The sequence below is a fragment of the Rhyacophila brunnea genome, unplaced genomic scaffold (genome assembly GCF_057557595.1).
Source record: "Rhyacophila brunnea isolate RB1 unplaced genomic scaffold, BYU_Rbru_1.0 scaffold_7, whole genome shotgun sequence".
Classification (NCBI taxonomy): Eukaryota; Metazoa; Arthropoda; class Insecta; order Trichoptera; family Rhyacophilidae; genus Rhyacophila; species Rhyacophila brunnea.
Window position 1 is genome coordinate 36,680,648 of NW_028233339.1, and position 27,323 is coordinate 36,707,970.

The 27,323-nt window shown below is 29.3% G+C and overlaps 1 protein-coding gene across 17 annotated transcripts in view; it reads left to right on the forward strand.

Moving 5' to 3' along the window:
• Rbp6 (RNA-binding protein 6) overlaps positions 1-27,323 on the forward strand; it is a 1,006,046-nt gene that overhangs the window by 935,113 nt on the left and 43,610 nt on the right. For all 17 annotated transcript variants that reach the window (XR_015071926.1, XR_015071928.1, XR_015071929.1 and 14 more), the window contains one exon: positions 12,793-12,875. Coding sequence is in view for 11 of the 17 variants with exons in the window: in XM_085958080.1 (XP_085814206.1) it covers positions 12,793-12,875 (83 nt within the window). In the remaining 6 variants the exon portion in view is untranslated. The remainder of the gene's footprint in view (positions 1-12,792; positions 12,876-27,323) is intronic.

Consider the following 27,323-nt stretch of genomic DNA (forward strand, 5'->3'; position numbering starts at 1 on the left):
GAATAATTCACAAGATTGTTGAGAATGGAACATTCCATTATAATGAACATACATAACTTTAAAACACCTTAGATTGAACACCTTGACTTAATACACAGAAACCATTAGTCAATAATAACGCAATTTGATAACCATTTTATGTAGGATCTACTAGTTTAAATTGTCGCAATTAGATAGGAGGCTCGTAGCATAATTGGTTAATGTACAGTGCCACGATATCAGTGGTTTTACGGGTTCAATCTCGTCGACCATCGTATTTTTTATTTCAAATATGATTTTTTCTAATGAAGTGTTTCTAAGTTATGTATATTAATTATAGGTAATATTTTAATATTCAGAAATTCTAAGATATTTAAATTTTTATTCACAGCGAGTATTACGTTTGATTTTCTTTCGATGATTTTTGGTGCGTTTTCGGTCATGTATTTTTTATGAATATAAAATCAATTAACCTCAAAATATATAATAAGGTTTTTGTTTCATTTCGGCAATTGGCAAGACGATGTTATAATTGTTTCGCAGAAGTTTTATTATGAAATTCATTTATCTTGTAAATTCTCTTTAAAGTCATTAAATATCAAAAATCAAGACTATGATTCAATTATAATCATGGATTTTACCAATTAAAATACAATTAAGCCGCTGTGTTTTCTTACAAAGAATACGGTGAGACGTGAGATCGGGCCGTGGGGGGCGGGCGGGTACATGAATATTTAAAAGTTTAGCGGGCGGTATTTTTAACGGCGGCTCAAAACAGGAGTGGGGCCAATTAATGGCGCACCGCCCCATTCAAAATCGCCGCCGCTTTAATCAAATAAACTAAGACAGGGCCGAGAGAAATCGCGGCGAAATTAAATCGCAACCGAATTAACGGACAGAAACATCGCGTCTATTTTTCCACGGCAACCATCTCTTTCGTTTGCTTATCTACTTATCCTTAACATGACCAGGGCCGAAATAAGACATAATACTACCCTTTTGAAAAATAAGAGAATTTATGTAACATTGAAGAACAAAATAATAATTACAAGATAAAAAAAACTTTTTGTAAAGCACGTTTTTCAATGTTCTGTTGAATCATATAAACTTGACAAAATAAGGCAATTGTCAACAAATCATTTGTTTGCTATTTTGCAACAAACACACAAATATAGAATACTGAAATGTCATTTTGATTTCCATAGTAACGCACGTATATATTAATAACTTTGTTGCTAGGACCACCACCTTAGCAACCAATAATAGTGTTTTACTTTTTACGGATTTCTTCCGAAATAACTTTTCATACAAAACAGAATTAACTTAAAATGAATTCAATTCTACTTAAAGATGGCTAAAAGTATTAAAAGAATGCATTAGCATCGTGTTCTGATATATTCTAAAAGTTTCAAATGTCTAGATAGTTGGGAAAATAGTTAAAAATTGAATACTGGATAAACAACCACCGGGGACAAACAAGAATACTAGCTAAGAAAAACGTGGTAAGATAAAAACTAATAAACTATTTCTTTTATTCAATGAATAAGACGCAATATTTGAGAATGTAACATTTTATATATTGAACATACATAATTTGAAAACATCTCGTGCATATCCACACTATAGAAAATCATTTTGTAGAAAAAAAAAATACAACACCCGACGGGACTTGAACCTGTCTCTGCTGGATTTGCGCCAGAATGCTTTTCTAATTAAGCTACTGGAATCTTACTAAATTACGAAAATTTAAACGAGTAGTTGTTACATAAAATGCTTATCAAATTGCGTTATAATGTTGGCTACCGGTTTTAGGTGTAAAAGCATACTGGCGACACACATAACCAGAAACTTACATAGAAAATAAATGTTGATAAGTTCAATGCTTATCAAATTGCGTTAATAATAATGGCTATCAGTTTTTTTACATTTCATGCAAGGAATACTAGTTAAATTTATCGTAATTAAGTAGAATGCCAGTGTCTTAATTGGAAAAGCACATAGGCGTGTATCCAGTAGTTACTGATTTAAGTCCCATCGATTGCCGTATTTTTTTTTCTAAAATGGTATATACATTTCAAATTATCTATTTTCAATATATACAATGTTACATTCTCAAATATTTTGAATTATTCATTGAATAAAAGAAAAAAATAGTTTATTAAAACCCACGCTTGTTTTTTTATTAAATTTACAAAAAATACTGTCCATAGATTGATTGACATGGAGAAAAAGCGTATTGTGACCGGTAGTGACATTTTAATATATTAGCAATTTGGATGCTAGGAAAAGATATATGTCATTGTGATTCAGAAGAGAAACAATTTTATTGTCTACTCAGATGATAATATAGCTTAAGGTAACGTGAATGTACCGAAGGTGCTTTGAATGAAATAAATTTAAAAAGCACTGCAATGGAAAATAAAATAATAATAAAACTTTTCGTACATAGTCAGTACACAGTGCAAGTCGTATTTCTTATCGCGACCTCGTACTTTCAGCTGTAGACAATTTACTTTGTTTTATGTTTTAATAATTTATTTTTAGTGACGTCTATTTACCGATGAAATAAAAGTTACCTATCTACAATAGCAGTTGAGCCAACCTACGCGAAGGTAATGCGCCTGGCGTTGCGGTGCGCTCTCTCAGTTCATTCTTCTTTCCATTTCAATTTCATTCCTGATTTCCGTAGCAGACGTACCATCCCCCCTATACCCTTGCCGCAGCTTCCTGTGGGACACCACTCCTCTTTCCTTCACCCCCCGTCTCGTAATAAGGCTGTATCCAGAGACGAGAGACACTTCTCGATTCCAGGATTTCGCTTTTACATGTTTATCTTTGTGGTGAGCGACATGATATTTGACATTATATTGACGTTTTTTTCTTTGTTGTATGGGCATATTCAGTATTTTCGTTTTTATTTCGGATATTTTACTTACATTTTCATATTGTAAATATCTTTTTTCGTATTTTAATAAAAGCTAGATAATATATAATTTTGTTTGTCGCTGGTATAGATTTTAACATTTTTATGATTTATTGAAATAATATTATTTATCACTGTGTTTTTAACAAATAAAAAACCCATTTTAAGTAGAATAACAGCAGAAAATAACAATACTAATTTTAAGCAAACAATTTTATGAATCACCAGTTTTTAAAGCTCTACTAATTATGAGATGATTTGTATAGAATCAAAAATATAAATTATAATACACAATTGAAGATTTCAGAGTTGCAGAGTTGCAGATTGAAGAGTATATAAATAATTAGTTTTACACAAAAAGATTTGATGTTTTTTGCTGTGGTCATAAAGACGCCTTTACAAGCGAAAATCGTAGATCGAGTGTTCAGTTCGGTCTCACCTGCATCATAGCGATATAAAATCTCAACATCTCATTGGGTCTATACATATGGCTTAATTCTATTGTGACGATAATTTTCATATTGATTTATATAATAAGATCATATGGGCCTCCACGTAGTGGAGGTTTGTATTAACAGATTTAGTTTTTGAACTGGATGTCACGAGAAATGAATGTCAGCCACTTGCTCAACCTATTAGGCCATACTCTGACTCACACACAAATTTAAAAACAATATGTGTACTTTCCATACCCAGGATTCGAACCTGGAATCCACAACACTATACGCTGACGCTTAAGCTGTACAGCCATCGTTGTAATTGTAATTATATATCGTTATACAACCTAGATATCATAAAAAATATCTTCATGAGAAAAAATCGCTTAACTTATGTAATAAATCTGATTGTTATTTACATCCTGATCATTTAATCTATCTTATATCACCTTATAATAAAAATTATAACGGTTATGTTATAAAATTAAATTTCTGTACCATTTGATTATGAGTGATCTACCAGGCGAGCAGACCATCATAGAAGAGAACATCCTGCATATACCACAAATTGCCGATATGTAGGTACATCTGATAATAATTATAAAACACGTCCTTGGTCAAACGAAAACGAACTAATCCCACCATTGTTTGAGTCCGATCGATCTACCAGGCGAACAGATCACGAGAGGAGAGACCGTCTGGCATGCAAATGTCTTTCAGGAGGTTGTCCTCCGGGGCAGATAGATAGTACGGCGGCAGGTCATGTGTAAATCCTGGCCGCCCGTTGAACGGCACGACGTACTGCTAATGGGATTACAGGCTATCACACCAGTAGCGGCTAACTGCTCCACCTTCCACCTCTCCTGCCGGCCTGCTCCATGCCCCTTCGCGACATTCTAATTTAAATAATCCGTTTTAATAAAACTTTGCTCAGCGCCCGATGACATAAATTCATACACGTTTATGTAATAGAAAATTTCGTGAAAAGATTTTGGTAGTGTCATATAATATGTTTCATACCCCGATGGTAGTACCTACATCTATATACATACATGTCTATAAAGTACGTCTGCTTTCGGAAGTTTTAGAACAATCGTTTTATTGAGTTGATTGAGCTTATGTAAAGTCTACGAAATTTCTTTTGAGTTAACTTGCATTCAATCCATTCGCATTTGCTTTTATTTTTTTTTTGTTTCTTTATTAAACACCACAACAGGCCGTGAAACCCAATAATAGTGGTAACACATCCAGGCTTGAGAAATTTACATATTAGATTATGTAAATATATTTTGACCTTACTGGGAATCGAACCCAGAACATTAATTACCATAATTACCATAATGCTGCTGGAATCATAACTGGAAAACTTACTTGTAATTAACAACTGTAAATAACATTGTTCAATTTTTATAAAAAGATTTTCTGAACATCTTGTGTCATCACCATTTCGACTGCTTAATCTGTAAATCAATGGCATTTTCTTATTTATAAATCATGTTTTCTATGCTCAGACACAATTTCAAACTTTTCAGCCTATAAATAAATGGGTTATCGTTCTTCACACAAAACAGCCGACTGCAGGTGCCAAATTTCCAATATCGTAAATGGAACAACTCCGCTCTTTATACAAATTTTCTTTATATATAAAAGGGAAGTTAAAGTAGTGTATTCATAGTGCAACTTATTATTTAAGTGTATTTTTGGAATTGTTAAATTTTTCTCGATAGTTAAATTATTAAGTAAGAACAGAACATACATAATTTGAAAATTACGACGAATTTTACTAGTAGTTCTTACATGAAATGTTTATTAAATTACGTTAATGATGTTGGCTATCGGTTACAGGTTCAAGTCTCATCGGGTGTCACACTTGTTTCTGTTATATTCATGGGATATTTTCAAATTATTTATGTAAACTTATTCAATAATTATTTAGAATGTTATATTCTCAAGTCTTGTGAATTATTCATTGAATAAAAGAAATAGTTTTTTTTAAGTAAGAGCCCTCTTTTTAATTAATTTACAGAAAAAATCTAACATAACCTAATTTAATTAAACCAAACTATTAATGAATAATGCTATTTAATTCTACTTGTTTGTACATACTTCGAACACAGTGGGTGTCAAACAATCCCCTATAATAGTCCGTAGAGCGGAGATCTTTCTGTACATCCAGGTTTGCAAAACGATTTCTTCATAGAGCTTTTTAGTACAACAGGTAACTAATATAATAATCATTATATAGGTAGGAATTATATCAAAAAAATTTAATTTTTAAATATTGTAGTTAAATATACACACGACAATCAATATGTATTATTATGTACATAAACTATAATATTTCTTACTGAAAAGTGAGTTACTTTTAAAGGGATCATTTTGAACATATTATGAGTCTTTGGATACGATTACAAAAATGCTTTTTACCTATTTATTTATAGACTAATATTAAATATTTTTTTTATTTTCACAAAATATATAACGGTGGCCTGCTGCATTTTATGTGTAATGAAATCTGTTCAGTGCCTTTAATAATATTGTAATGTCTTCAATAACTTTACTTACAAATACACTGATACAGCCTTTGTATTCGTATACAGACAGTGCAAAAGATTCGTATATTTTCTAGACATTATAATATTATTTTAGACTAGGTGGAAAACCCATCCAAGGATGTATAAAATATCTAAATTCTTGTCAATTACTAGGAATTTTATATTGGCATCTTTAATTGAAGAACGTACTTCATGAAAAATAACAAAAAAATAACTTTGCGTCTCTATACTTTTTACTGTAATTGTTCACTACTGCAACGAAAAGTGGCTTACGTAGGTATGTTAAATCATTATTGCCATAATTAATGTCAAATGACCACAGTGTCTATTAAAATCATCCAATATATCTTTTTCATATTTTGCAAAATATTTTCGATTATTTTAACGAACTACGAAATATAGCAACATTATTTTCATTTAAGTTGTTCATCTGTCATCGATTTTGAAACTATATTTTTAATTGAAACTTAATCTTTTCAAAAATATAAAATAAATCTATGATAATATAATATATCAAATTATTACATATGCTGGTATAACTATTTACATACATTAATCAAATGTAATATAACTAACTTTGTAATTTAACATACAAAATAAAAATAAATATTATCTGTTTAATTTCTATCGTAGAAAGCTTCAAAATCAGTCAGAACATGTGGTCTTCTTATACCTTAAACCACCGTTGGTGATACTTAATAAAATGTGTTCAATTTAATGACGAAACAAATCGAAACATGGAATGAATATATTATTTATATATTCCAATGATACGAAAAAAAATATTTCTGCGAAAACAAATCAATTTTAAGATAGCGCGAGACCCAACGTAATGTGAGGCCGTAGGCTGAGGCTTATTTAGCTTATACGAAAATCTGGTCCTAGTAAATGGCTGGCATAAACAATATTCAGTTTTGAAATATATTATGGTGCAGGCTTTTTTCTCTGAAATCGCAAAACGAAGGAACGCTATTTAGACTAAAGTGAAATCGTATTTTTGTCCATAAATAAGCGTCTCTGGGATATTTTGGCAAAATCGTTTTTCGCGCATAAATAAGGGGTTATCGTAAGTGGGGGATGAAATCAAATATTTCACAATTCTCCATCAAATCAAAATCGCGCACGCAATCCTGTCCGGTTAAGGAAAATATATTACTGCGTATTATTGCCAATTGCTTCCGATTTTTCTACTAACACATGCGCGTTTAAGTTTTCACCCCACTTCAATATCAATTTTTATGTAGAGTATGAAAAATACAATATTGGCCGAGAGCGCGCCGTAAAATATTTTGCCACTGGGGGCGTAAAGGATACAATCTTAATAAAATAAATATTTATAGGTGTCCCATCAAACGTTTGGCCTGCTACGGAAAGAAGTATCGCCACCCTTCCAAAGCCACTGAGGGCATTAACGACATCTTGCGGATTTCATGGTGGCAAAAAAGTGATTTTGAATATTTTAAATGAAAATCTCACCATATATCGCTTCAAGAAAGATTTATATGTTAATTCTTATACTCTTTATCTTCTTAGTCTTTGTAAATATTTGATGTTCAAGCAGTCACTCTCGATGCTAATTTATTATTATATTAAAAACAAACTAAAATATAACACAAAATAAATAGTATATTAAAATGTAAATTAATTTTATAATCGTCCGTCATATTATATTATTATGTTGAAATTAAACATTCCAAATTCAAAATGTATTAGCCATATAGTATTATCTTCTTATACAAGATTAAAAAAACAAAATTTTACATCTAATGTCATTTGTCTATGACAATTCTCTGTGACAGGCATTCAAATCAAATAAAATATAAATATCAGAAAATATGTATTTACGGTCGAATGAGAATTGTTTTCCCAGCATATCTAAGAATTGGTCATCTAACGAGCTTGCTTGTGGAGTGGAGAAGGTAAATCTTACTAACAATTTACAAACTAATTAATAAAAGTGATCTATGATAATAATAAGTGTACCACTTTTAGGTAATATTTGTATTATCACTATTGGCCGCGCGGCATAAGCGTTGGACTACAAAGCCGTGGGTCCCAGGTTCGAATCCTGGGTCTGGCAAGTACAAAAATTGTTTTTCAATTTGTGTGTGTCAGGGTATGGACCTAATAGGTTGAGCAAGTGGCTGAAATCCATTTCTCGTAAAAAACAAAATCTGTCAATACAAACCTCCACTCTGTGGAGGCCCATATGATCCTATCAGGATCGGACATGGTCGGGAAAATTATTTTTTACTAGGTATTAAATACAACATTTACACTACATCATATTTTTCATTGGGAGTAGCTGTTTTAATGTTTAAGCTTTAATGTTTATACATATTTGTGCCGATAGCCGATTGGTAACGCTTCCGTTTGTTACATCGAGGGTCTCGGGTTAAATCCCGGGTCTGGCGAAATTTACATATTGTTTATCAATGTTTATTTGACTTGATTGATTTAGCAAGTGGTTAATGTCCATTTCTCAATAATAAAACGTTATAAAACTTCTGTGTAAGACGGTCAAGGTTTACATGCTTTTTCATGTTGTGATCATTTTAAATTTGTAATTTTAAATATCCCCCTACTATCGCCCGCGATAGATGAGTGACAACGTGTCCGTTTAGTTAGAGTGCCGTGAATATGTAATTCGAATCCAGGTGGTGGCAAATGTATATTTTTTTCTTTGGATATGTGTTGACTAAGACCTAGCACCTACTATATTTAACAAATACCCAACTAACATCCATTTCTCGTATAAATATATGTTAAGAAACTTTTTTACAAGGCGGCCGAGATCCACTTTGGACTATAAAATAAACGAAAACAATTGTTCACTATATAATATAAAATGAAATATTTTTTAATTGAATTTACAAAAAATAGCTTTGAGTTTATAGAATATAAATTATCCAATGGTAATATCAATAATTTACAATATGAGAGTAATGAAATTGAAATCATAATTTATTGCGTCATGCAAGCGCATGCTTAAGTATGGTAATTGAAACTATAAGATGTCTATTATTAATGATTATTGAAAAATATTCAAACATCACATTATATTATAAGTTAATCAATCAATCAACCTCAGTTGTCCCTACAACCACTTACCTCCAGTAATCTTCGTCGTATAATCTCATAATTTTACTTGAATATATTAACATATCGTTGCTGAATAATAATATGAAATGTTGTGTATTTTTTTTTCCTAAATGCAATCAGTTTTTATTTTAAAAAAATCGTGTTTGTTACAGTCAGTCTCAATTACTACTAAAATATTTTGCTGCTCGAATCGGGATATATTTTTTTAGTTGCTATTCCGTCAAATAAAATGAATGATTTGCCATTTTATTTCACTAATCCGAGAGAATTTTCCCCAATATTAAATGAGAAATAACTTCCATTGGTGACATTGATATATTTAATATTAATTGCTTCTGTGACCACGTTTTTTCACGATTTCTTTTCAGAATATACGTACATGTATATATTAAAAACATAGATTCTATGAATAGATTTCCGTTTAAGTAAGCATAGTACATCACAAGTAAACTACCGTACCTACAAATTTCATTAAAATGAAGAAAAAAACTTTGTTTTGATGTCAGAAAATGTTCACAAATGTTCACAGTATACCTACTTAATTTTAAACTTCTTTCGATACCATTTTATGTAATATCTGTGGAAATTACAATATGTTGGCTTGTATATCTTTTTTTACATTTATTGATAACATTATATTACTAATAATATTAAATAAATAATTACAAGATAAAAATAACTTTTTATATGCCACGTTTTTAAATTTTCTGTTAAATCATATAAACTTGACCATTCTATGTATTGATAAATACTTTTTTGTGTACCTGATAGAAATACTGAATACATATAGAATACTGAAATGTAATTTTTACATCATATTGATTTCCATAGTAACGCACATATATATTAATAATTTAGTTGCTAAAACTCCCTTAGCGACCAATAATAGTGTTATACTTTTAACGATTTTTTTCCGAAAAATACAAAACAGAATTAACCGAAAATGAATTCAGTTCTGCTTAAAGATGGCCAAAAGTATTAAAAGAATGCATTGTCGTCGTATTCTGATATATTCTAAAAGTTTCAAATGTCTAGCTAGTCGGGTAGTAAGCTAGTTAGTTAACAATCTTCAATCGTCCAGTACAAATCTTGGACAAACAAGAAAAAAACTGTACTGGACACACAATAAAAAATCTATACCGGACAAATAATAATATACGCTAATAAAAACGTGGTAATAAATAAATAAAACTCTAGCCCACTATTATAATTGTGTATGCAGTCTTTTTCTGGGATTTTTACAAATATTAACCTAAATTTCTAATGCTAACGTAATAAATATTCATTAAAGGACGTTGCACTCTTAATTTTTGTTATTATTCGAGCATAGCAATACTGTCGTGGGAATCCCTCAATCCCTCGTTAAAATATCCATTAATGTATACATATTAAAAAAGCACTAAATAAATGTTTCCTGTTGTGTGTTGTAGAAACTATTTAATTTTATGATTATCTAAGTATTATGTAATGGTTATAATAAAACAATATTATATAAATTGCCCTTGAATAATAAAATAATTCAATTAAAATCAATGTGTTTAAGTATCAGTTGATAATATCCTTACATGACAAGGAACATATTTATCTTTTACTACCATTGATAAATTATATAAAATTCCAAATTACCAATAACAATTTTCGTTAATCTGTCTTATACAACTACTGGCTTGGGATTTAGAACAGTTTACCTCTAGGTGCGGATGTAATATATTAGGAAAACCAATATAATTCGCTCATAACATTCCTCGGCTCGTAGAAAAATACGACATGGCCCACCCATTGTGATATTGTTTTTGTAATCACGGCGGGAAATAAGTCGATTTTATTTGGTTATTATTATCCCATCAAAGCCACCGGTGCACGCAGGTTTATTATACACTGCCCAGCTGGATTATTGAATACGCGCGCGCACGCCATGTGTGACAAAAGACTAACCTGCCATCGTCCCATACGTTATGCCGGCTCTCAGACTCTGACCATTCGTTTTCTTTGCATTGGTCGACAACGTCTCATGAATATTTGTCATCATATTTAATTATTATTTATAATTTAATCAAATCGGCGTTTACAATGTTTATTTATATTTTAATTTATTTATTTACTTGATAGATTAAGTTTTACGGATCTTTGCGTATTAAAACAGTTCAAAAATACTATTAAATTAGTTTATAAAGGTCAACTCTAGACTTTTTTTAATTAATTTAAGTAAATATAACTACAGCACTTGTGAACGAAAGAGGAAACAAAGATTAACACAATGCACACTATCTTTCTGTCATACCTTGAGAGCTGCATATTATTATGTAGGTTTAGTTTTCAGTTTAGAATTTTTATCTCAGTGTCATTCTGAAGATGTATTCATAAACAGATATAGCTCTCAACATAAATGAATAAACATTATTTGAAAACACCTGTGAGAAAATAAAACCACTAGATTTTTTTTTTTTAAATTACACAAAACTTTCCAATCCCATTCACAACCAGCTCACCTTAGTCGTATTTTTTATGATGTGGATTATATTATAAGGTTATCCAAGTTCCTGGTAGATTTCGTGGTTGTGACTTATACGCTAAGCTAAATCTTCATTATTGGTCCCAGCTACTGCAATCTTTCTCTAAAATATTATAAAATAAAATAAACAAAAATTACTTTGTTTCAAATCAAATATTCAGATTTATTAGAGATTCACTAATATTATAATTTAAACTAAATGAAATCTAAATGACTTTGATAAAACTTATTAACAAAACTGTTATTTTCTAAAATAAAAAAAAAACTTTAAACAGCTCCATCATACAATTGTTCTGCATATCTGACTAGTATCATAGGCGTTGGTCTACGACAAAGTAAAGGGACGACATGAGTTTCGCTCAAACGTGCTTTTCGAGATTTTCCTTAGAATAAGAACTTTGTATTGAGTTTTTCTTTTCCGATGTCTGCCGGATGTACATAATAACGGCAAACGTATTTCTTCAAACTTTTGTCATTTAAACGCCAATAACTTTTCTGTACTTTAAAAATGTTACACCAATGTTCAGTCCAATGCATTTTTCATAGTTTTTTGTTTTAAAAAAAATATTATATTATGACGACTACATACCTAATTTTATTTATTTGTATTTTCCGTCTACGTCTCTTACGTCTTAGAATTAATAAACACATTATGTTTAATTATTGGGTATCCGCCGCCTACTTCTCCTAACCAATTCATAATATCCCTTACCATCCCTTCGCAACACGCACTAAATTTTCAATGATAATGCGTTGTTTAAGTTACATTATCTTGAAAAGCAATTAAACGACACCCATGTTTCATGTCACTAACAAAGGAGTCAGTTGTTAACAAATACATAAAAAATACTAGCTAACTTCTATTTTTAATTATAATACAAAATATTAATAATTATTATCGTATTATTTTAATTCCACACTAGGATTTTATTTAATAATATAGCTAGTGTGTTATTAATTAAAATTAAAAGTATATTCACAACGATCACAACTGGTTTCCTGTGTTGAGATTAATATTGCCAATCGTTAGGTACTTTAATTTTTACAGCTTATATAATATATGTTTTAATTTATTTTAATCATTCTAATGTCTTTTTCCCGTGTGATAAAATGAATGTGTATTTAAATTGGCTTATGTATGTGTCATTCTCGACTCTACACTACATACGTAAAGGAATGGTTTATTTATTTTTGATTAAGCGTAATTTTTTGGGTTTATTTCGATTATGGATTACTTATGTATTATGCGTATGTTATATTTATATATTTTTTTCTCTTTTCCAGGTTTTGGATTCGTCACATTTCAAAGTGAAGACATCGTAGATAAAGTCTGTGAAATTCATTTCCACGAAATAAACAATAAAATGGTGAGTAAGGCTTTCTACATTTTTCCTACCCTCTTTTGTATTTACATTAAATTGCTTACACTTAAGGGAGTAACCGCTTAACCCGGCGCCCCCTCGGGCATTCTTTAAAGAAATATAAGGTAGTATCTTTTTCATATATAAAAGATGTATTGTCTTTCTTTACCAACATGTTTACAACATGTCCTCGGAGATATAAACCGTTAATAAAATATGCAAATCGTTAATATCGCAATATAATTTTTTTATCTTGATTTCCGCCATAAAATATTCTCTCATTTTGGATTATAAACCTGAAAATAATATTATAGGCTATTTTCTTATTTCTGTGTAGTTCTTAACCATACTATTTCATATCATATAATATATATTTCTACATAGCCAATAATAATATACATATTATATATATGTATATATTACATATTGTATTTATACATTCCTACCACAATTATATTAAAAATTATGATGTTTAAAAAATCAAATTCTATTACAATACCACACCATTATTAAGGTTATACGAAAAATGATTTGTTCTTGCACATAATTTTTAACCACAGAAGAGGTTAGATATTCCATCGTATTCATTATTTCAATAAATATAATAATATAGTATTCCGAATTAACTCTTTCAATAAATGTGTTGTAATTTGTCAGAATTCATGAGTCTTAGTTCTTTCATGACTTTCACTATTATTCAAAATATTCAAATAAAAACGACGGTAGAATCAAAATAACAAGCTACATGTACCCTCTGGAATATATTTCTAATAATCATTGTGAAATTTTAATTTTTGATAGATATTTCGAGAGTTACTTATAATTTTGACCCGTACAAAAATTTATGAACTGATCGGATTGCTATATTAATTATTACTATGTAATATAGTATGCAACTTGTAACAGTTAATTTAAAATTTTAATTAATTAATATAATTACACGATCATAAACTGTTACACTAGATAGACACTGAATTATTTAAAGCTTTTAAATTGTTGATAAATAACTAAGTTAACCCTTAGAAACAAGCTCGGGTTAGTGGTCCTTTAAGGTACCGATTTGCCTGTTATGACTCATGTGAATTGATTATATTAACTGCGCTCTCTAATATGTTTTCAAAATCCGCCAACACAGACAAACTGAATTTATATTGAATTAATATAATGATCATTATGATTATAGATGGCGTCAGATTTATTAATAACGTCCTTGCTGTCGTAAATAATATTTTTTTGTAATCAATGTTGAGTATACACAATTTTTTAAGAATTTTAGATTATAAGACAAATCAATAATACAAAAAAACTTATAGCTACTGTCAACTCATTATGTAGGCCGTAGGGGAAAGTAGAGATTAGCAAAAGCGTAGATAAAAATAGTTTTTCTTTGATATGCAACCTCCATAAGTGTATTTATGTCCAAGGCGTCAGGGATCTGATACGACTAGCCCATGATAAGTAGGTGTACCTACTTCAAGTTGGTCGTTAACCTTCGATAGATGATTATTATTATTAAATTCACGTCATTTAAAAAAAGCCACAGAAATATATAAAATATCAAACATTCAAGTAGCAACATTATGCGACATATTTTAAATTCAACAAATGGATTCTAATATTTTTATTTGTTGTGTTTTGAGTATCAAATAATAAAATAATAATATAAGTAAAATTCGTATTATTTTATGTCATTTATTTTCTTAATACTTCAATATTAATGTCCTCTAAATAATATCATACATTGGTATTCTTAAGACATATTGATTTGACTGTTTCTGAAATATTTACATATTATGATGAATATCATAAAAGGGCGGAAAAATTCCTCGTTGTTTTTCTACGAAAAGGGACGCTGTACCGGAATGCGTAAAATGGCGTATTTTCTTTACCTAGTATATTGATATGTCTTCGCAGCGCCACCCTTTTGCGCAGTTAATCGCTATATCCATCTCTGTCACGTATATCTGCCTCTCATTTTTTAAAACCGGGTTTTTTCTACATTTTCACAATTTTTTAGCTCAATCTCTCTTAACTACAGTTTTTTTTAAATCCGCCGAGACATATAACCGCGTCAGCATTTTACTGGAAAGCATATAACTCGTAACCTTTACAACGATAATTTAATATTTTAAATTCTGTACGCCGGATACAATAACAGGAATATTTTTTCGGCCAGGAAGACTATCAAATTATATCGTTACTAGTCACAATGTAATTTGTCATATTTTTTTTTACAAATATTTAATTAAAAAAAGTCGTTCAATCATCATACAGTAGTAGTGTTGTCTAAAGAAATACTACATTTTCATCTGTCACATCGAAGACTCGTTAAAAAAATATTTACCGTTAAAATTTTAAAATATTTTTAATTTAAGAGAATTTAACATATTAATTACAAATTATAAATATTGCTAGTTGAGCAAGCTTTTTTTAATTGTGTGTAATTGATCTCATATAAAAAACTATGACGCCGTCTAATTGACAAAAAAATATCAAATCTCTAAGCTATTTATTATCCTAATGAAACGATGATTTCACAGTATTGCATTTGTTATTGGTATAATATAATATGTATGACTTATATCATCTGTAAGCTTTATAAATGTCACCAGTTTCCTATGGCATTATCACTAATGTACCTATTCATAATTAATATTCTCATATTATCATAATATTAAATTATAGTATTTTGGCAATAAATATAGCACCTACTCCGTTAAATGACCAATACTTTTCTGCATTTTCAAAAAAATTACACCTAAGGTGATTAACGAGAGTTTTTTTTATATATATTATTGGTATCTACGTAAGTCTCGTAAGTTTCACAGTGTTTTCTCTCCCTCTAATCGGTAGTTTTTGAAAATTAATCAGCGATTTCTTTGTATGAATTGTAATATACTACTTAATTTAAATATTATTTGTCAATTCACTCAACACATAATTTTTTTTTGTAATTCACAGTAAATATTCATATTAGTTATTTTTTAAATATTCAATTGAAAATTTCCCATGTTCTACCATTATTATTAAATAATTTACAACTTTTGTCAAGTTTTCCGTTTGATTGCTAATTTTACCCAAAATTCTCTTATGCTAAATTGCTAAGTTTTAGTTTTACGAATATGGATAATATGAACGAAATAATACACTAAAAAAATAAGGCATTTAAATAATATTAATAATTATTAAACCATGTACGAGTATATCTTAGTGTCACATGTTTTTTAAACAAAATAATAGCGTTAAAGCGCCATCAATAATTATTGAAAACAATTAAGTGACCAATTAGTTCATTGTATGCGTGGAAGATTATACGTTATAACCATGACTCTGAATAAACAAGAGTAATCCCCTTAAGCATTTTTGTTCGTTTATAGGCCACCACTTGAAATTTTAAATATTTTATTATTATTAAAAGATTACGATATCGTCTTTTATCAAAACCAGGCAACATTAAATTCCGAGAAAACGCTGTAATCTATTATCTCATTTCGTCATCTCCGAAACACAGGACGCGATGAAAACTTTTCAAAACATGATGTTTTAAAGATTTCATATTATTATTTCTTAAGCCCCCCATTCGAGTCATTAAAATAATTCTCTAATTCGAAACAAAGCTTCTTCAGAGTGAGTTCTTACCCTTCCGTCGCAGATTTTACCACAGCGGGTAACTGTGTCACATCCAGGACTGCGACTCCATTGTGTCAACATTTTCTTCACTTGATATAATGAACCGTCTGTAAGGGCTATTAATATTTACGAACGCCAAACGAGTCAGCTCCCCATCCCCCGGCCATTCTGCCCGCCCCCGGAGCTTTGAGTGAAGCAAGCCAACTTTCTCAAGACTCTATTCAACGAGCTCTGTAACAAATAATGCTTTATCCTCTCTCCTTCCCTCTGTATTTTGTAAAATATATTCACGAAAAAATACAAAATCGGCTTTCGTGAGTTGCATTTTGTTTTTTTTTGTTTCCTTTTCGAAACCTTATATCTAAATATTGTATCAACGGCTATTTTATTAATTAATTAATTATTTTTTTACACGCCATTTTAAATATATACTTACTTATACATAAAAACTAAAAATTCAATATTATACAAAAATTAACAGAAACGTGCTTTATCCAATAATTTACTTAGCCATGATTAACCAGTATATATTATTTAATATTGTATATAATATTATATACTAGTTTGAAATATCATATAAAAATAATCAATAACAAATATTAGCAAGTACAAGTCCGTTATAACTGAAATTTGTATAACACCTGACGGCTGCTATGTATCGTATTAGTGACATCATCGCATTGATTTAAATTATATACCTCGTAACCTTTCATTGGTGTAATTTAAAATATCCCATATGCGTGTTTTATTTGATTTAATATATTTTTAATAATGTACATTAGGTTTGACATTTTTTTTACTTCTAATGGAAAGTAATAGTGTGAATTCAATATATAAAATAAAATAAAACAGATTATATACCTAATACCTATTACCATATCCATTAAATTTAATAGAACGCTGGAGTAGTTTGATCTTATTTAAAAACAAGTATCTATATTAAAAATATAGTGTTTCAAGAAACTGAGTAATTATTACAACACAAACCTAAGTAATAAATTGAACTTCATAATAGTATTTCTTTAATTAAGCAATTATATTGTAATAATGTGGTGTGGTATTGGGATTATTATGGATTATGTTTTGGTATGTATAATCACTAGCATAAAAAATTACCTTGGTCTATCCACTACTACGTCATCTCATTCCGCAATTCTCGATCCATAGTTTTTTGCTGCCACGTGTATCTGCTGAGTTGGTTTGTTAATCCACCGGGTTGTAAGGCAGATGGCTGTTTTTTGCCTTTTGTGTTCCACTGTACGACTGTATATTTTGACAATCGTTGATTGTATACTCGTCGAACGACATTCCTAAAAATTGACATATTATATATTATGTGCCCAACAAGCCTAACTCCACTCCATACTACGCTACTCTACATTTTTATTTTTTCCCTACATGATCCATTATGATTCACGTACATATATTTTAGTATTGGTGGTACACATTCGCATTCAACGGAGTTCCGTTTCTAACAGGTGCCCGAGCAAACTCTATACTAGTTAGGTTCTGCGAGAAATCTCTTGGTAGATATCGCTATAGGATTTACACTTGAAGGTGCAGTGGGCCAATATTTTTCTTTATAATCTCATTTATTACGCATGCTCAAGAATAACTGAAATAGTACAACACAATACTACCCCTCAATATATTTGATTTTCCCAGAAATAAGAACGGCAGCTGATAAATCGTCCATATTTTTGGTGCCGTGTTTTTTGTTGCAATTGATTTCAATAATAATATACTTTACTGAAAGTATTTACCTACTTTTATTGATATTGGTGAAAGGCGGTTATTTGATGGATTTGATAGTTTCATGGAATGATAATGGACATACTTGTTAGCTAGCTCAGTTTGAGTCTCGTTAAAGAGGATAGCTTTCAAGCCAGTTTATCATTACTTATGTCACAGAAACATTTATCTACTTACTTTGCGGCTCTTATTTGCAAATACTTTATTGTTATTGTTAGAAATAATGTTTTACTGTCAAAGCAATAAGTTACTTGGAACAAGTAGCATACGATTCTCATTTATTTACACGAGAACAGCAAGTCGAGAGATATTGTTTCCTTTAATTCAAATTCAAATTGAAGGCATTTTAAAACATCCTTCCAATTAATCCACTTCAAGCGTGGATGTGTAAATACACGGCGCCAAAATAAATTAACTTATTCAGAAACACTCTGTTAACACGGTAGGTGTGCGTTTAAATAAATAGATAAAGTCGTCGCTTCATTTTCCCCCCGAAAGGTGACGCCATCTTCTGGCGCGAAGTTACCTTTTGGATTTTCTCCCCCGCCTTCTCCTCTTACATCGGTCTTTTTTTTTCTTTTTAAAAATGATTCCTAAACTTTATCTTCTATTCATCACTCTCGGTGATACTTGAAGCATTATAAAATTTGTTCATAGTAAAATGGCTAATTAATGGATAATTTTAATTACCTACATATTATTATCTTCAAAAGTATTTGTCAAATGTACGATAATTTATACAGGATAACTTATCTTGATTTGCTATAATTAAACATATTACATCATAATGGTTGCTCTTTTAGTCTGATAAATAAACACATGAAAAAACAATTTCTCGTTCCATATTTTTCTTTCACGTATTAATCAACACACCGTTACACATTTTTTAGACCGTCCTCATTTGGAGAGTGAGTAAATCTCAACTCATAGAAACAAGACAAGGTTCTCAGGTATTCCTAGCAACAAATTAAAAAAACTCTGTATATTGTTTACCCTGTGGAACACACCATTTATGAAGACTGTAAAGTAGAATACGGTAACTGATCAGTTCCTACTGATATGAGTACGTTTCTGGCCAAACTAATGTGGGGACATATTTACAGGCGTATTAAAACAGATTACATGTAAAATAAAATATTTGCATTTTTATTTATGTATTTATCTTTATATAGGTACATATAAAAATACAAAGTATGTTTGATTGTTCCTTCAAGATTTATATTTTTATTACAGATTAAGATAAAGTATTCATATTTTGGATTTGATTTTAATTTGACGCTTTTTTGTTTGACTTTTACGGCAATCAGTATTATTTTTATTTTGATATATTGAATATCTATATATTATACAGTTATTTTGATATTGAAAAATGTAATTATTATTTTATTAAGTAAGATAAATGTATATCGATCAAAGTGACCTCGAGTGAAGCCGGGTACTTCATCTATCAAATATATATATATATTTAAAATATAACGGATATTATTTTATGATATATTAAAATTTCTTGTGTCTTGCCAGATATTCCACTCTTGAAATACATTATTCCAATATCGACTTATGTTATATTAAAACTAACATTTAAAATTTCCTCTGTATTTTTTTTAACCTAAGAACAACTCCCACACCATATTTCCTCCCATTGGAAACAGTACGTAGTATGCAGCTAATAAACTCCTCATTTTTTTAAATCTCAACACTTAGGAATATCAATTCAGTATTATAATTTGTGAATTGGGAATATTATTATAATTTATTATAAGTACTTTATTTATACATTTAATTGAAGGTACTCCACACTTTGGCATGTAATTTCTTTTACCTCCAGGTACCTATATAATACCGTCAGAGACTCTGCAGATAATTAATAATGTACATGTGAAAACGACAGCTGGCACAAGAGACTAACACTGATTTCCAACACCAGTTACGGCCATTTTTACTAACTCACTCGAAGCATTAATATTTATTAATTATTAATCCCCCGTCTTATTAAATTTTGTCAATTTCATCGGGTAATATATAATTAATACTATTACCGGATGATTTTGTATCAAAACAACATAATATAGCGTGTAGTTTCATAGACAAAACTGGCGTATGACAATATTAAACATTCATTTACAGTCGACTTTAAAGCTTGTTTTTTATACTAAAGATAATTTTTTAGATAGAAATAGTGTTCATAACATATATTATTATAACCTTTAAGACTTACTAAATATAAAAAATACAAACTGAATGTATATTCATTATTGAACATACATATATTTGGAATACAAAAATACTGCTCTATACATATATTTTTAAATAGGATGTACGTTTCCGATGTATTCCTAATTAGTAATGTTTCATCTAAGATGATTAGGAGACAAATGGCTCTTAGTAAATCGTCGTCAAAATTAAATATACGTCTAAAATAATTCATTATTACTATCCAAGTAAAAACTGTTTTAATATTCAAATCATATTTGCTATAAAATTAATTACAACATTTTGTACACAGGCGTCCATGAGTGAATTCTTTTGTTATTCATAAAATGATTATAACGTTCTATACATACCTGTAGCATCTTTAAATCATTTGTCATATTATATAAATATAATATGCAGTGTGGTGATCTAACCTAACATATATTAAAAAATATATATATGTCACATACCTCAATGGTATTTCTTTTCTTTCTTTTTTATACTACGATATGCATTGAATCTTAATGATAGCAGGTAATACTGTAGTGGAAATGAAGCCATCACATAAACACCTCAGAAGATAACTCATAAATGTATTGTAACATCCCGGAAATCAAACCGGAGCAATCGTGTCTGACGCCAATGCCGTACACATTAGAATACTAGGGCCGTTTTTATAATGATCTGTACTGGTCTCTAAAATTTAGAAGAATATTTTAAATCATTTTTTTTACAAATAAGTTTTTTAAAAAAAATGTCAACGTTATTTTGATTTTAAAAAGTTTTGTTAAGACTATTTTTATTGTCTGAGGTTAACATAGTGGGTGCTGTGTTTAAAATGATGAATTATAAAATATAATAATATCCACAATTTGTTGATAAAATGTAAAAATAAATTACAACCTTCTGATTTTTTCTATAACAATAAGCATTGAAAGAATACGATTGGTAATAACTGGAAATTTACATAATAAAAAGTAATTGCCGGTAAGTAACTTTGAATTCTTTGGATATTCTCCCTTCACCGACATAAATAATAAACAGTGGGTTGTGCCGCGTCACAGTGCAGTAAAGTACTTAATACAACAAGTGATTTTCGCGCGCGATTGAAATCGAATGAAGTTGGCTGCGGACCGCTTTGGGAAGGGTTCTCATACAGTGTACACAAAACTGGATAGAAGCAATGCTTCCAATTCAGACTAATAAATAAACGGATGGAGTTGATTTTATTCGTTCAAATTTTGAATACTCCTCAATAGTTTGTAGTGGACTGCCTATTGTATAAAATTTAATATTTGTTTGTGTAGTATATAATTTCCATCTTTAAATATATTTTTTCTAATATATTTTTTATTCAATTCGAATAATATCTATATAAAATTTTAAAATGCACAATTTTCTATTGAACATAGATAAATTAGAATACCCCAAAAATATACATATTATATTAAATCCTACAAACATGTGCCCTCATTCCTCGTATTTCATACGTTGAACTTCACTTATTATTACTTATTAGCAATCTTATATTCGAGTGTTTCATAAGCCAAGTGAACCAAGTCCATTCTAGTTGGCACTGACGCTTTTTTTCAATATTGAGATTGTTTTTCTTTAAAAATAGAATACTCAATTTACATATTATTCATACAAATACTGATTTATTAAATCAAAAGGAGTACACATTTACTGACAATATTATAGTATAATCTAAAATGGTGATAATTTATTTATTTACCCCAATAGTTACTTACCTGATTAACATTCATATTCCATCTATTTGTATTACATTTCTTATCAGCAACAACTTACTTCAAGTGTATACCAATTTATTATATAATTTTTATCTCGTAATAGGTATATCGCAGGTTTAACCTTCAATAAAATCTTTCTTGTTATTTGAATAATACCTACTTTAAATTTGATTTGTTACCTCTACATACCAAATGTGATATGTAAACTTTTACGCTTACCTTTTCCAAAGTGTTTTCGTTTATGTAATCGGGATAAAAAAGCTTGTATAGTACTATTGAAAAAGTTTATTCGATTGAAAAGTTGAAATCCGCCTACAAATCTGGCGACTTAACTAAGGACAGTTTTCTCTTTTCGTTTCGAAGCCTTTTCCAGTGAAACGGTTCTTAGCGATCTCTTTCCCTTTTTCAAATTTTACTGATATGCTTTGCATTAACAAAATATACTTTTTGGAAACAAAACGAAACACAATACAGTTTTATGTATCTAAACATTAAACAAACTTTAATAACATTATCAACATCGTTATTGAATAAATTAAAAATATATTAAATTAAATAGCAATTATCTTAATATTATTTAAGTCACTTACCATTCATGGTGGGTAATATAATTTATTTTTTTAAGATTTATAAAAATTCTTATATTAAATAATTGTTCCTCTTTCTTATTTGGTAGTTTGTGTTTAATTCATTAATTGGCAATATTATATATTGTTTTTGTTCAATGTGTAATTTGATCTCAGTGGGTTGGACAAATGACTTTCAACCATTCATAGTGACCTACAGAGGTCCATATAGAGGTAATTTATTAAATTAGCTTGTATGAATATCTTCATAATATAACCAAAAATATTTGCTTAAGTATATGTAATACCGAATATAAATTCGAGACCATATTATTTTACATGTATAAACAAGTATCATAAACGTTCCTTTGACATATTTTTCTCTTCTTATGAATTATTAAATATGTCTCCTCGTTTATTTGGCGAATTATGACAATGAGTTAAAAAGACGAAAACACGTAGATACACCGTTTTCTCACATTATTTATATGTGTTTTTTCTTCATTTTTCACCGAATTACACGGGGGAATAATAGAAAAAGCTGTGAACAGATTTATGTAAAGCACGCTAAAAACGGGAGGTTCCATTTGCTCTTCAATGCTAGATAAGAAGAATAGAAAATGTGGGTTGAACACTATTTCTACGGTCCGCGAAGGATTTTTACGCAACAGTCCTATTGAGATACCATAAAATTGCATTTCACTTCACTTCAAATTCACTAACATTTTAGGCGTTATGAAATATTTGCATATTGTTAATATTCTAATGAAGCCATAATAGTATATGTGGCGTATAACGGTGGGGAGGGATCCATAATAAAGAGTATACTTAATTTATTTGGTAACATTAATTATTTTAAACAAATATTTATAATCATTTCTTTTATAAATTATTAAATAAGTTTTATTAATTGTTTCAAATCAAATAATATATGGGGAATTAACTATATTTTTTATGAAACGATTGAGTTACAAGATTTAACAATGTAATATTCGACATAAATAATTCGTAAATACCTAAAAAATACACCTATTTGAAAAAATCTTAAAATTGTAATAAAATTGTATGGTATCGGGCATTCATCAAATTTCGGCAAATGTACTTAACCTAAATACTACTATTTTAGTAATTTTTAAAATAGTAGTAAGTGTTTTGATAAAGTATCCAATATTTTTGTGTGCCAAGCTTAAAAGTTAATTTCTTTTTTCAATTAGGTATACTTATTAGATTTTCAAAATACAACCATATGCACTTTTTTATTACCCAAATAACCTTTTGATTTCAAATTAAAATTTTACAAGTCGACATTTATTCGTATTGTAAGTTAAATTATGTATATATTTCATTAATTTCTGGAAGTCATTAGTTTTTAAATATTTTTTTTGTTTGCGTTTGGCTGTTTTTTTTAGTTATAAATTATTATAATTAAATTACTTATGAAACACATTCGTATTTTGACTATATTATATTATATTTGATGATATCGTTTTTTTTTTAAATAAATACCTAATATTTTATTGTACATGTCAAAGCATCGTGCATTTAAATAATAGCTTAATTTATAATATTACATTTTATTTTAAACCGTTAAATTTGAAACATTCATATTAATATTAATCTTGACAATAATTTAATAAATAATAAACAATCCTATTACTACTATTACTTTTAATGTCATAATAATAATCAACATCTGACAATGATATAATATATTATTATATATTCCAAGTCACAGTTCAAATTATATATAAAAAAGAAAAAAAAATACTTAAATCAAACTTTAAAAAAAATAGTTCTTTGTATACATATATTTCTTTATTTAAAGTTTTTCTTGTTTCCGGGATTTCACACAAGCGATATCAGCGCGATAGAGTCCTCGCATGCTTATTTGTTCGAAAGCTCTCCACCAACACACATAAAGCTTATGTATGAATTGAAAAGCGCCAGGAAGGCTTTCTTACGTTACCGTACAGACCGTTCTTTTATGAACTTACACTCTTAAAGCATTTCAATTTAGGCGCGGCGCGGTACTCGCGGAGCTTTCATTTGTCGAGCTTTTAGGATAGGCATTGACAAATTGGAGGCTGTACACGCGTCGTCTTCTTCCCCGCTTTGATACAAGCCTCCGTCATAGTTTTAGCTCAAAGCGGTGAGCCTATAGAAATGAATTCGCATATCTCCCCGATGTACGTCAAAGTATATACACATGAGAGTGAAGGAACTCTCCGGAAATAGACGCGTCACATTCCATCATTTTTTTCATCCTCATTTTTCTATGCAAAGGAATGCTACAATGGAAAAAAATACTCACTCCTTATTATTTGTTTGTGTTCCTTTTATCTTTGACAACTTTGCGTTTTCTTTAACGGAAAAGGAAGTAGAATTTTACCGATGTGTTTTTATTTGAAATATGGAATTGTTAAAATAAACAAAACCGAGTTTTTAAGAACATATTAGGTTTTTGTAGAATAAAGTATGGCTTTAGAGAAATTCTTTTAGTATTGCAGTTTTAAAATATTACTGATCTGTTCATTTAGTTTAAAGTATGCAATTATTAATTACTAGGCGGATAGTCTACACAAGAACGTGCACAAACAATATATTATTATACTAATAATAAAATTTTAGTGTATTTGTACAGACTTGTACAAAATGAATCGGACAACATTAATTTATAAAAGATAGTTTTTACCCACCGTTTTGATATTTTATTATTTTAACTTCAACCTCAAATTATTACTATTTAGTATCGTTAAATATAAACTGATAACTAGTCAAATTAACCGTTAATTACCCATAGAAAAAATTTAATTTTCCCGTCATCTTGTTGTATCTTTCATTCAGTTTTAATCCAATATTGGAACAGTAAGAAAACCCGTGCATGTGGAAATGTGTATTATTAGATACTTATAAAAATTATCGATTTTATTAATTTGTACGCGAATATGAAATGTATTTGAATATAATTGAGGAGTCAAAGTGGAGGAAAAAATATGTCCCATCATTTTACTGCCTGCCAGTTTAATTTGAGCTTTACTAGGTTTTCAATAAATTGATGTCAGTTGATTCCGCTGTGCTTTCATCTCTGAAACTCAGTTTAATTTCAATAGATCATCAATTTGACAATTCGGTACTGTTCGGTTAAAGCGGATACAGCGGAAAACGCATTTTGAAAATAGCCGATAAACTGTATTATTTGTTAGGTTAACCTAACCAAACTTAACCTAACCTAACCTAACCTAACCTAACCTAATTTAACCTAACCTAACCTAACCTAACCTAACCTAACCTAAACTAACCCAAACTAACAAATAATCCAGTTTATCGGCTATTTTCAAAATGCGTTTTCCGCTGTATCCGCTTTAACCGAACAGTACCGACAATTCGTATCACATATTTTAGACATAACTACATGTTCACTTTTTGTATTACAACTTGATAAAAAAAATCCGAAACGCTTTATTGTGGTTGGATTAGTTTGATTTTTATTATTCGGTTTAACGCAAATATTTTGGACTAAAATAAAAATAGCCTTACACATTATTTATAATATGATATTTAAAATTATTTGCCAAGCATACGACCTATGATTAAATTGGTAAACTCCACAAATATTAATTACGTTTAGTTACCATTCGGATTTTCTAACCGTTTTTTTATGTACATTGTGATTATTACTAAATAATAGTGTAGTCTTATTGGTTGATTGTCTAGTCATTGAGATGAATTGTCTTTTTATACGCCCTGAAAATGAACCTGCAATACAAAGTTACTTGTGGCTAACTTCATATGTAGATTAGTGTTCCTTTTTTTGCTTCAATTTCTATAAAATTAAGTTTTTGATATCTTTGTTATATTAATTTATAAATTCTTATTTATAGCCGCAATTTTTGCGAACTGTTTTGACGTTTTGTTATATATAATGTATGAATGGCACACTGTGGTTTGATATTTTATGTAATTGTCAATCAAAATTTTTGGGTAAATTATCTTAGCAATAACTACTGTCTTATAATAATCTAGTCTCTAATAGTCTAGTCTCTAATGCAAAATGATTTGAGGCTTTTTTTTTCATTAACTTAGTAACCATTAAGGATTTCTTCGGTGTCTCAGCTTAATTCACATTTTAATGTAAAAACATCCCACTCTCGACTTTTCTAGGTATATGGTATCTAACTAATTTATCGTCGTATCTTATATTTAATGAAACATGTTAATGATACGAAACTTAAGCTCGGCGTAGATTCCTCGATTTATCTAATTTCCTCTTCTGTAAACTAAGAAGATTAATGAAAAGATAAAATTGAAGTATTTTACAAGACTGGATGGGCAAAGTATGCCAATTAAAAGTGATCTGAAGTGAACATAGTACTGTCTTATACTTTAACCAAAATTTGTGTTGTTTTTATGAAACACCACACATCAACACTTTTGTTATTATTTTAACATTACTATACATTACTTTATACAATTTATTTATTATAAAAATATAATTTATAATTCTCATAATATTTAATTTACATATTCGAATTTTTCAAGAAATGTATTTGAATCTATTTAGT